Raw genomic sequence first — 12606 nt, 5'->3', positions numbered from 1 at the left:
TACCTCTACATAGATTTGATTAGCAGAGTTTAATTTTCTTTAAAAAGAACTTGCTAATCTTTAATGCTCTACTACATTACACAGAGAACGTACGGGTAATTCTGAAACAGATCCCTTAAACATCACACAGTAAGGGGTTTTCTCTACCCCTTCCACAGCTGTCTCCAGTTAGACTACACGAACAAGCTTATTGGATAACTACCTAATTGCACGTTAGCACAGAACCAAAACGCTTAAAATGTCACTTCACATTTTCGAGACAACTAACTTATTTTTTAACGTAGTCCTCAGCAGATCACAAGCACACGGGGGTTTGAACTTGTCAAGGGCATTGAAAATGCAACAAATATTAATTTCAACATTTTCATTTTTCTTTTTTAATCCATTAAAACAACTTATTCCCCTTTAGCTTGATCAGCGCTCGCACGAGAATTTCCTGCACTTAGTTACTGTTGATGGCAGACTGATAACACATTGAACCTCGGCACAGGGTTAAACCTTTGAAGACAAGGAACTTTAAAAGGGTCGAAGGATAAACCTATTTTTATGAGCAGGATAAACGTATTCTCCTCACGTACAGGCGATGTGTGTTGTGTGACACAGGTAGCAGACGTATCGGAAAGCCAAGGCGCTGCTGAACGAGCAGGGTGCTCTCCCCATCAGCAGCGCTGTGTGTCGGCCGAGTACAGAGGAGGGGGAAGTGTTTTAACCTTTCAGCAGGAAAAAACAGAAGCCTTTTCGCCCAGTACCAACCCCTTAACAGGGCAAGCCCCCAAACTGCAGTTTACACAGCAGCTAATTCAGATTTTACCTGTTTGTCCCGAGCTGCTGCCTACGTTCAGCTGTCACTGCCATTGAATGTCCACACAGCTTTACTGCCCAAGGTTTCTAGGCACCCCTGTCATTTCTAGGGCTGCAGGACACCCCGATACGTTACACACTGCCGCCAGGCACACCTACACCAGTCAGCTGCCCACAAACACCAAGGACCTCTGTTATTATGCTCCTAACAGGCATAAAGTTACACAAGGAAATGCAGTTTTCCTTTCACTAAAAGATAACAATCACCACCAAGGAAAGAGCTTCTCCCTGTGTAAGAGCCCTCCTAGGGTCTACCGGCACGAGCCAAGTGCTCGTACAGGCGGCGCTGCCGCTTCTTGCGGCCCCATGCGAGATGCTCCTCCAGCAGGAGCACACGGACGTGGCCGCGGGCTCCCGGGCCTCGCTCCCTTGTAAACCGACCTCACGGCAGCTCCTGGGATGAGCCGGGGCAACGATGCGGTGTTGGGGAAAGAGCAGCCTTCAACAGGAAACCTGAAACGAGAAAAAGGGCCTTGTTAACTCTTTAGGCCCTGAGGCTTCGGGAGGGAAACATATGGTCAGAATTACTAGCCAAAGCAAAGCAGAACAGCTCACTGTGGATGCAACAATAACCACAAATGCTTACCTTTGTTAAAGCACGCTTTTCAAAAACACATACGTGAAGATCCAAAAACTTGCAGTATTAGACAGAACTATTCTTTGTAGCATTATGCTTACAGAGAAGCTATCTTGCAAAGAGACACGTAGTGCTAAGCGCAGGCACTTTTGAAAAGGAATGCTTTTAAAAGGTATTCCTGGATTCCAGGAAAAATACAGCTTCCAAATGCTTTAGGGCTAAAACTAAAGCAGTTACTGCAAATAAGGGGGGTTTTATTCCCTCCCCCACAAGGAACTGAAATAGGAAGTCTCAAACACTTATCAAGCAGATCGCATATTACACTTGAAAAATCACAATTTAAGTTTCCGTGAAGCTAAAAATCAATACTATGGACCTTTAAAACAACACACAAAGCTGCGGCAACAATATTATTTCTCTCTGTTAAAAGTGTAAATAGTAGCAAAAGTGTCCCAAAGATAAACTACTTAGAAAGAACACCCTGATGCTTTGGACCGGTTCTTTTGTTCTGCTTCGCATTTATTCATTTCTAGAGGTTGCTGCTCCCTTGGCTGCTGCTGCAACCCCTTCTATCTTTCAGTCAATGGCAGATTCAGAGCCTGGCCCTTGCCCTCGGGCAAAACATATGTTCCCCTCCAACCTGAATCCAACACGGGTGTTTGCAATAGAATAATCATTCTGTGTTTATTAATCACCTGCATGCAAATTGGTGTCAATAAAAACTCCAGGCAGATCCTCATGATCTAACACATGATCTAACAGTAGCACGCCCCTGTTTTGGGGCCTACAGAACAAAGAACATCTCCAATAAGACATTTCTGCTTTGATATGCAGTGACAAAAATATCACATCAACTTAGGCACTCTGCAATGACTTTGAAAAGAGAAACAAGAAACCTGCAAAAACATTCAAGATCAGTGGTAAAATAAATTAGAGATGCTGCATATTAAACTAAAGAAAAAATACATTAATGCAACATGAAAGGGTGAGACTTCAGTCACAGAAGAACTAGAAGACTCTTAAGATTTTACTTATGTTAAATGTGACCTGCCAAGAAAAAATACTTGGGATTTCCTCTCTTATAAAAGTTTCTCAAAAACGGTCTGTTTTAGCAAAATGTTTGTTATATGTCATTGGTTTTAAATAAAAGCCATTGTAGCCATGACTACAATAAAAACAGCTGATAATTAAATTCACTCTGGAAAGAATTAAAAACTACAAAGCCTGATGGGGCTTGAGTTCAAAATTAGATTTAAGTAAGGCCAGTCTTAAGGAGCCGGATCGGTTAAAGCACTGCAGACAAGTTTCTTTGGTGACACTGAGCAAGTCTCGATCTCTTAATCCAGTTCACACAGCCTGTAAAATGGGAATACAGGGCAAGATCAAAAAAGCCTTGACAAGCCAGGACAGCTTGTCTCAGTTACTTACCTTTCCCAGTCACAAGAGTTTAGATGTTGAAACACGAAGCACAGTCTCCACACATAAATCGTGCACATCCATCTTTGTTTTCAGGTGATATAGTGTGTGTGTGTGTGTATATACATATATATTTAATAATATACATAATATAATATACAATACATATAAACTTTTTGATACCTAGATTTGAAACTAGGTTTCTATAAAGCAAATGGTGGAAATATTTGGAAGTATCCAACAGATACGGAATTGTTAAAGTGGATGATGGCAAATCATGTAGAAAATGCAGTATCAGTCCCCCCATGCATAAGGGAGCTTTAGGCAGAAAGATTTTAATGAGGAAAATAAACTTTATACAATGTCTCAGAATAGCAGAGAAAGAATATGCAACCTGAATGTGCAGCCATCAGCAACCCATCAAATTTCATACTCATTGTGAATGATTTACTTCAGTACTTTTGGGAAGGATCAGTGGAATAAAAAGATAAGACTGGCTATATAAATGTCAATCTTTATTTGATATCCCAGTACATGACTTGTGTACTTCAAATGAACAGAAAAATCTGAAAGCAGACAGAAGAAAAAAAAAAAAAAAAGAGATCACTGAAGAAAGATCCTAGGGGTTAGGATACCACTTTTGTAAGGGATATATTATCCACTTCATGGATGCCATCTTTGTCAATGAACCGGGCATTGAAAGAAGGCAGATTCAAGATGAAGCGTTTCTGAAGCTGTTCAATAAAAGACAAGAGAGATGAGATACAATTAAAGCTTAAATAAAAGCACAATTTAAGGGATATGCTGGTGCACATCAAGAAAGTTCTCCCTTCTAACTTTTTATCCTGGCTGCTCCTAGTACCTCAGGTCACAAAAGCTGGTGCTTTCTACTGCTTAGAAATCTATGAGTAAAATAAGCTTTTTTTTTTTTTCTCCCCCTGTTATGAGATTGTCCTTGTTAGACCAGCCTCACTAGGCTAGAGATGCAAAATACACCACGCCTGTTAACACGGAAGGAAGGCATTTAAAGATCAGGAAGGTCAGAGTGGGCTACAATTTCGGTCACAAAGTATTTCAAAAAGACGGCAAATAGAATTCCTCATATAATACCTCTTCCCAAGATTTCCCTAGTTGTTTCCTACTACTTTTGATTCAATTCTGTCTCTTGAAGACAGATAGATTTTTTTTTTCCTACAATGAAAGACTTGCAGTCTGAGAGGATATATTTATGCTAAAGTGGATCATCTTCCTAAGATCAAATCTTCATCTCAGATATTCCTTCATAAGCTGGAAGAGAAATGTGCTTAAAAGTATGTAGTGGTTATTTTCATGTAATCCAAACAAGAGAAGGATGCTTGCATTATGTTCAGAAACAACATAAAAGGAAAAGTCAAAGGCTGTCTGTATCAATATTATGCTAAGCATGGAAGAAGCAGAAGTAAAGAAAAGCAATTAAGCTTAAAGTTTACATTCTGGAGGACATGAACCATGCTAAGACAATGCAAATGCCCACAAATCCTTTTCCTCAGTAGCTATTCCACATCTGGCCAATGTGTATTTATTACCCCTTCTGGCAAAAGCAAGAAAAAAATGCAACAAGAGGAACAGGAAAAATATCAGCAAATGAATGCAAACAAACATTCCTTTCTCAAGATCACACGGGCTTAAGTTTGGCAACTCACCTCCTCTAGACATTTCTTTAGGAGCTCTACAGCTTCCTCACGTGTCATACCTGGAAGAGAAAACATCCACAGATTGCTTTAATTAGAGGCCATCTCTCCCAACAGAAACTTTATTAAATTTAACCAACTCTTCAGCTGAGCACCAAGCCCTCTCCTTCTCAGCTCACAGCAAACACTTTCCAGATGTACTGAGGATGCCCCGCGCTGAAGCGCTCGCGCTGCAACAAGCCATTGAGAATCGATTTGTTCCACTGAATGGGAAGCATGACGGAATTTTGCCTCCCATGGCCGGGGAGCGGGCTCCGGAGAAGTCCAGCCGTCTCTCTCTCCTCCAGTTTATTACAGTTTTAAATCAGCTCCATCTGGCCACGGCCGGCTGCAAGTCAGCGAGAGGAGGTGGAGATGGGTTTTAGTGCTACGTTCCCTGCTGGGTATTAGCTCTAATAATGGGAAAGGCACGTGTGTGATGCCCCTGCTATTCTCACACGTTAGGATAAAACCCAGCGCTCTAAAGAGATGGCAAGCCATGACAACATATTGTAATTCATTAATTTTCTCCTTTCACAAAGAATAAGGAAAACAGAGCAGTATCATTTTCAAAGGACATGAGAAATTGGAGGAAAAAAACAGCTCTGTGGATCAGACGCAAGTTGTTTCTAGAGGTTTTGTTTTGAGTTTTTTGTTCTACACCTGCACTCATTGTTTAGGCAGAACTCCCATTAGAATAAAACTGCCAGCTTACGATGGATTTGTCCCAGGAAAGATAAAAGTATTACTAACTGAATAGCTATGCTACCAGCTCCACACACAAGGAGTGAGCTAGTTTTATAGCTAAATGCAGAAGTGACAGATGAGCAGGAGTCCCATCTTTGTACATTTTCTCATGTGCATATGTGGGTATTATTCTTTGACAATGTAAGAACTGAATTATGATTCAAAATATAAGACTTCAGACAGCTATTGACACACAGGAGAATCATGATCAACAGTTACCATGTGCATAAAGCTAAAAATTCAACTCATCTCGATCACACTGGAAAGGACCGAGATATTCTCACTAGGAAAGAATGTATTTTCATTTGTATGTTCCCAGTATGACAAAAATCAAGTCAGTCCAAGATACAGATCTGAGACTACACTGAAGATTGATACTTTGAGAAAATGTATGTTTCATAAGCAGTAGACAAGCAAAGAGGAACATAAAGGTATCAAACTGCTATCTATTAAACACAAATTAGTAGCTAATTGCCCAAGTAAGCCTAGTCATGTTTTAGAATAAATGAAACTTTAGTCTGTTATGCTTTAACTTTAGAGGGTTGTCTAGTTTCACATTACCTTTACAGGAAAAACAGAAGGCAATCTTTAATGTTACATTCTTAGCCTGGCAAAAAGTTCAAGTCTGTAATACTGCAGCAACTGTACTGGACTGCCCGACTCAGAATTATAAACCTTTAATTTAGTAATCAGGAGGAGGAGGAGAATCCTTCCCTCTCACCACGGGCTTTACTTACCTGGCTTGTAGTAGCGGTCAAGGATGCTGAGGGTGAGGAACGCCCCGTACCCGTGTGCTGCGAAAGGCGCCTTCGCCAGCGCCGCCAGATAATCCATGTAATAAAGGGCAGGGCCCTCGTGCTCATCGTAGCCAGCCAGGAGCAGGTTGACGTGGTAGGGGGTCTGCAAACAGAACCGCGCTGGTTAGGACAGCCATGCCCAGGCCCGGCAACCTTCATCCCCTGTTACGCACACTATCAACAGAGCTGATTTAAAATTTTGTCATAAAATGCTACTAGTAACTATACCAACACTAGATATTGGAGACTTTGATATGAACTGAAGACCAGATTAGGCCTTTACTGCCAGATTGGCAATACAATGGACTACCAGAAGCAAAACTGAACTGGCAAAGATTCTCCTGTAACAGATTTAAAACAAACAAACAAAAAGCCAGTATTTATAGCACATTCAAATTAAAGAAGAAAACTTAAATTAAAATATTTGCACACCGGAGTTTTTCATCTCAACATAAGCCCCATGGATTTTTGCTGTCAACATGAGAGCACAATATCAACATTTTACAGAAAACTTCTTTAACTTTGCTGTTTCCTCAATTGCACTGCAGGCAATCGTAGACCTTTTTAGTAAATCTGAGAAAACTTACATACAGTGTGAACAATTATAACATTATGCTGCCTTTTTAATTGGCAGTTAGGCTCTTATTGCATGAACCACCTTTAGTTTTTAATATTAGGCTAACGGGATCATATGAGTAAGGAAAAGTTAGGAAATCTGTTTATTTCCATTCAAAAGAGACAACTAAGATAAGGCAACGTTTTTCAAAAATTTTCAGTGCAACTTAACACAGGACTAACACCTCTGTGTTGGGACCGGGATCTTCTTTACACTTCAATCCTTTCCGTCTCATTTACTCAACGTGACTCAAACTATCACACACCGACAGAGTCGATCAGGATGTAAATGTTAGCTTAGTATTACCTATAATTAATAACTGCACAGTCCTCCAGATGCAGCCTTGGATTTTAAGTAAATCCAGGCCAAGAGTTCAAAGCTCATTGAAAGACTGCTTGATTGCAAGGGTCTACCAAAGCAGTTGGCTGGCTAACACTTCAGGAGAAATTCAAAACACCACTTCTTTGCTAATTTAATCTTGGTGTTGGAGGCAATATTTTTCATCCAAAGTATCTTTACACTTCATGCTGTTTGATTTAAAATAACTACAGTGATTAAGAGATGTGTGAAATTCTTCAGAATTTACAGCTGAGGAGAACAGTTGTGATAAACACGGTGAAACACCCAGCTCAGCAGCGGCAGGCTGGGCGGTGACGAGCAGCGCTGTGACATCTGGCGGAAGCCAAAGTCACAGCAAGGGGGAGAGGGGGGCGCGAGGAAGCATCCTGCCAGGCGTGGACAGCGCGAGCGAGCTGACGAGCCTTGGACCCGGGCCAGACCCCGGCACCTATAATTAAACATAGCATCGCGACAAGGAGCTGCGCTGCAGCGGGTCTGGGGGCAGGAACCGCTAGTTTGGCTCCCCACAAGCACCCCAATAATGTGCTGCACCTTAATGCACTAGGGCACTGAGCCCGGCGCCTGCACGACTGGCAGGAGCAGCAGTGAGGAGGCTGCAGGAGGCAGCCGTGACGAGCAGCATCGCTGCCTCGTAGCCGACACCACGGCACTTTCCAGGTTAGCCTCGATTGCAACAAAAGTGGAAACCCATACACACTTCTTTTAAACACGGGATAGAAGTGCAAGATCTGTGTTTCAGGGGAGAAAAAAAAAAGAGAACACAACTTTTTAACACACACACACAGCCTAGTCATCAGAAAAGAGCACAATAATGCAACGAGTTTGAAGTTACAAGCTCAAGGTTGCTACACTTCATAGTTTGCACCACAAGAAACGAGGGGATACACTTACAAGAAGCCCACCAAGACACCCCTAAGTAACACAGCACCTTTTAATTCACTTCTTACAGGACAGCTGCTCCTTCCTGACCTTGCACGTTTAACCTAATCATTTAACCATTACAACTTACATGCCTTTCAGGACAGTTTCGAGCCCCCTTTCTGTACTCCAGAACATGACAGCATTTTTCCAAAACAAATTTTTAGGTAGTCCTATCAGAAAACATGGATGCCATGAGATATTCAACGTGGAACCCAGACAGCAGTTAATAGTGAAGAACAAGCTCTGTTCTGGGCTGCGCTGTGGCAGCTGCTTAAGTGCCCCAAACCAGCTCATTTCAGTATGAGCCACTCTCCCAGATCCTCCTAGCCCTCCATAACAGAATAAGTTTTATGTAGTGAAATGTCAACACACCAACAAGCTAAGCATCTTTTCCCCACCAAATTCTCTACTTCTGAACTACTTCCTCCTCCCAGCAGAGGTTATTACCTTGCTTTTTTATTATCATGCACATAATAATGAGGCTCCTGCAATCCAATATGCAATTTAAATAGATAAAGAAAGCTAGTTTATAGCATCAAATTCAAAATCCTGCAAACAAATCATGAAGTCTATCTTTAAAGAATGGAGAGAGAGGAAGGAAAAAAAAAGACTCCTCTCTGCAGTGCGGAGATCGCTGTAGTGTGACAGTAGTGTCAAAGTGCACCATTTGCTCTAGGCATTGCCATCTGCAACAGCACAACATTTCGTCTCCGGTAAATAAACACATCTGCCTTTGCCAGTGTCCTCCCCACTGTGCTGCCCATCTGGAGCAGGTGAGCTGGAAGACAAGCAGGGGCTCAGGAAGGAGGGGAGGCGCAGAGAAGATCAGGGCTCAAGGGACGTGGCACATAGAGGAGAACAACAGTGCCGCATCATGTCACATCCTGCTAGCCAGGTTTGCAAAAAAGCTTGATTACGACTCTCATTAGTGATATTTTTAGTCTTACATAATGACTGCCTGCATGCGAGCGGGCAAAGCGTTCAGCCAGCTTCACCCGTGGCACGTGCGTGGGTCACGGGAGAAGGTGTCACTGCCAGGCAGCTCAGGGCCACCGAGGCACCGCACGGGCACCCAGCACCACTGCTCCTCCAGCAAAGAGCTTTGCTCTCCTCTCCCTTTGCAGGGCGTCCGCTTTGTTCGAAACAGAGAGAAATATAAGTAACACTTAGGGCATCAAAGCAGCCACTTGAAGAAACCACTCAGGTCTTAGTACAGCACATCAAGCAAAGTAAGCAAGGGAAAAAAAAAAGAATTGACAACCCATGTTTTACTGTAGATTTTACATTTAAAACTGTAGAGAGCTTTAGGCTAACTGCTCTTATTTACAAAAAAAATACTACTAACTTCTAAGAACTGATAAAAACTGGAAAGGTAGATGCTTCAAACTGTCAAATTCTTTCGGATGCTACTCACTCGACTCCGTAGATAATCAGCTAGGTTTCTGCGTGTAAAGTTTGCAGCAGCAGTAGGAGATAATTCATAACCTGGTGAAGAAATGCATATGTGTTTGGTAAGAGTGCAAGTCTATAGGCATGTTTCACTTTGACTTGTCATTCTTGTTGTGAAATAACAATATATTAATGACAACATGGTATTTATTTGGCTAATTCACATTTATTCCACAAACTACAGTTATACTAAACCACACAAAAACGGCACTCAAAGATCAGGTAGCTCATGTCTATGCAGACCATTAAAATGGACAATAACTGTAAAATACTACACCTGCAGTCTGAATTTTTCATGCAAGTGTACAAGAAAAACTGACAACAGTTGTTATGCAATGGAGATATTATCTATTACCATACTGTTCATTCATATTACAACAAGGATATCCTGCCTTCGTTAGCACCTTTCCTGACAATCTGAAATGCAGAAATACTTAAAACTACACACACTTTGAAAAAAATAGCACTTCCTGCTAACATGCAACTGTAAACTACATTAAATCTCCAAAAAACTCATTTATACTTCTCATCCTTCACTCACCATTTCTCATTTTGTAGAGTTGAACATTTTTTTGGATGTATTCTGCAAACTGTACAGTGTCTCCAGCCTCCCCAACACACAAGAGTAGGATTTTTTCACTCATTTTAAACATCTTGTCATGGTCTAGGCAAAGAAAAAAATAGCATCAAAAGCTATAGTCATGAAAAGAATAAATTATTTCACCAATACCATTAAAACATCACAGTTTCTTGTGGAAACATTAATTTAGAATACTTTGATAACTGTGTCGCATCCTGGAATGACACCCAAAACATCTTCCACAGTTTCTCTTTTCCAAGAGAAACAAAGATAGAAGGTGTTGAGGGCTTTTCTCAGGAAGAGAGGAATTCCAGGAATATATGATTTTGTTTACACTGAAATGATGACAAAAATTTCAGAGATGACCATTCTGCGATCATTCTAAGACACCAATCTCGACCAGTTAAAGCCAACTATTGCTCATGTGAGACATAACTAAGAACTCAAACAGGGCTGGGGACAGGGAAGGCTGCTCCTCAAAACTGCAGCCAGGTCTAGAGGACAAATGCTCAATCTCCACACCCGAACCTCACTTCCATTTACTAAATGCTGCTGAATAACCTCCCTTGCAAGCTGTGAGTTAGAGCATCTACAAAGTGTACAGAAATTCAATGTCTGGAGAGTTCTGCCTCTCTTTTGAGACTGATCCATTTTTGCAACCTACTTAGAACTTGAAGAAAGTATCACTAAACACCCATATTCTCTTCAAATACTTAAAGTTTTTCCGTGCTTATTTTTCAAAATAAAAACAAATAAATTAGATATATTTTCCTGAAAGATAACCAACACAGCATTTTGCAGCAACCCCATTATTTCACAAAATATTTTGCTTAAAGAGGTCAAATATGCATTTTAGATGTGCTGAAGTGCTTCACAGTTATCCTGCTAACACGGCTCCAGTTGATTAGGGCAGACTTGAAAAAAAAATGCATTACTCAGGTAGCAGCACTGCTAGCTATAACGTTAACGGCTTCGTGGAAAGTTTATCAACAGTGTAGTGTATTTAAGGAAAAAAAAAAAGAAGAAGAGCACCTAAACACTCCGTATTTAAATTTAGAGGACCATTTTGCCTTGCATAATATTGTATCATGTATGTACAAAGCTTCTAGTCCACAGCATCACAACAACAGGTAGAAAAGTCTGATTTGTGACTAATTCGCGGGCAGGAGAAGCCCTTTTTCCCTCACGAAAAGGAGCTAAAAGACGTTTCGGCCCAGGCGGGGACCCCAGCGCTCCGCGGAGGGGCGAGCGCGCCCGAGGCCCCTCCTTGGGCCCCCCCTGCCCGCCTCGCCCCTCACCGTGCTTCATCTGCAGGATGCTGGTGGCCGCCACCGTGTCGGCGGCCACGAGGACGTAGTCGGGGCCCTGGATGCCGATGAGGTACTCCATGGCGGGCCACGCCGCGCCGCGCCGGGCCTCGCCGCCGTGACACAGCGCAGCCGCTCGCGCATGCGCGGGGCGCGCCGCGATGACGTCACCGCGCTGCTCTCGCGAGAGGCGGGAAGGCGGGAAGGTGGCGGCGCCGTGAGGCGGCCCCGGCGCTTCCCGGCGCTTCATGGCGCGCGGGGCCGGGAGGGCGCCCGGAGCCCAGGGAGCCCCCGTGCAAAGCCGCCCCGCTGCAGGCGGGCGCTCCGGGCCCGCAGCTTGGCACAAAGGCGCTGCCGCCTGCGCTTCGGCACCGTGTGCCGTCCCAGTGCGCTTGGCTTGTTGTGGAGGAACGCAATCCGAGGGAAAAGACTTAACGCAGACGCGTAAAAAATGAGTGGTCACTGCAAACCCCATTCCTGCCGCACGTGCTTTGCCAAGCAGCACCAGGGCGGCTTGGCTGTCCCTGCCAAAGCAGGTGCCTGGATTTGCTTTCTATGGAAGCCCTGCAGAGGTCCAAGGGGAAAGACACATAAAATCGCTGCTTGCAAGGCAACTTTTCCTTAGGCACAAATTCCGCAGCCGCTGATCTATGCAGTCAAGGGGAACTGAACTGTGAAGGGAGGCAGCAAAACCCTTGCAGGAGCGGCGGGGGGATTTAACCGAGTCGATAAGGCTCCCTGAGTCAGTAAGAGTTAATAAGGGTGTTTTTTTTCCTGACTGGCACGTTCTTGCCAGCTACAGAGCCCGCTGGAACGCTGCAAGCCCCGTGGCCGTCGCTGTGAAGCTGCCGCCCCGGGATACAAAACTCTGGATGCTCCAGCACGTGGCAAGTGCCCAACTGCACCTATCCCAAGAAAGTCACTGTGTAATTATGAGAACTGCGCATAACCTTTGTGTGGTTTCAGAAATACTGAACATGCCAAAAAGCAGCAGCAAATTGTCTTCAGGAAACGGCATAAATGAGTGTAAGCAGCAAATTCACCATTTTGACTGTTTTCCAATTGCCCCCAGCTACACTTGTTAAATCGAGTGCTGCACGCAGAAATCAAAACAGGATGTTTCCTTTTACCTAACAATGTCCCAGCCCTGTGCCAGTTCCTGAGTGTATTTTGCTGTGTGGATCCAATCTGAAGTTTTAATCACATTTTTCCCTGCAGAGCTCTTGTGTATATTACACATGTACATACAGCCAGACAGTCTAAGCA

General features: G+C 43.2%; 1 protein-coding gene across 1 annotated transcript; it reads right to left on the bottom strand.

Moving 5' to 3' along the window:
* Window positions 1–3348: 3348 nt before the first annotated feature.
* PSMB2 (proteasome 20S subunit beta 2) lies at window positions 3349–11440 on the bottom strand. Its single transcript, XM_088531055.1, has 6 exons — window positions 11332–11440; window positions 9995–10117; window positions 9419–9489; window positions 6048–6210; window positions 4537–4586; window positions 3349–3588 (listed from the first exon to the last, which is right to left on the bottom strand). Exons 1-6 carry the CDS (start codon window positions 11420–11422, stop codon window positions 3481–3483), a joined length of 606 nt encoding a protein of 201 aa, XP_088387181.1. The 5' UTR covers window positions 11423–11440; the 3' UTR covers window positions 3349–3480.
* Window positions 11441–12606: the final 1166 nt, after the last annotated feature.

The sequence above is a fragment of the Tinamus guttatus genome, unplaced genomic scaffold (assembly GCF_059628265.1).
Source record: "Tinamus guttatus ecotype Peru unplaced genomic scaffold, ASM5962826v1 Tinamus_guttatus_pri_ptg000397l, whole genome shotgun sequence".
Lineage (NCBI taxonomy): Eukaryota > Metazoa > Chordata > Aves > Tinamiformes > Tinamidae > Tinamus > Tinamus guttatus.
This window is presented reverse-complemented; position numbering and strand designations above follow the sequence as displayed.

What these genes read in the sequence shown, in the direction of transcription:
- PSMB2 (XM_088531055.1), bottom strand. Translation starts at nt 11,422, where the DNA reads ATGGAGTACCTCATCGGCATCCAGGGCCCCGACTACGTCCTCGTGGCC. An exon ending in ACTCTACAAAATGAGAAATG is followed by an intron (nt 9,490 to 9,994) that starts GTGAGTGAAGGA and finishes TTTCTTCACCAG; the next exon opens with GTTATGAATTATCTCCTACT. An exon ending in CTGATTATCTACGGAGTCGA is followed by an intron (nt 6,211 to 9,418) that starts GTGAGTAGCATC and finishes TTCTGTTTGCAG; the next exon opens with ACCCCCTACCACGTCAACCT.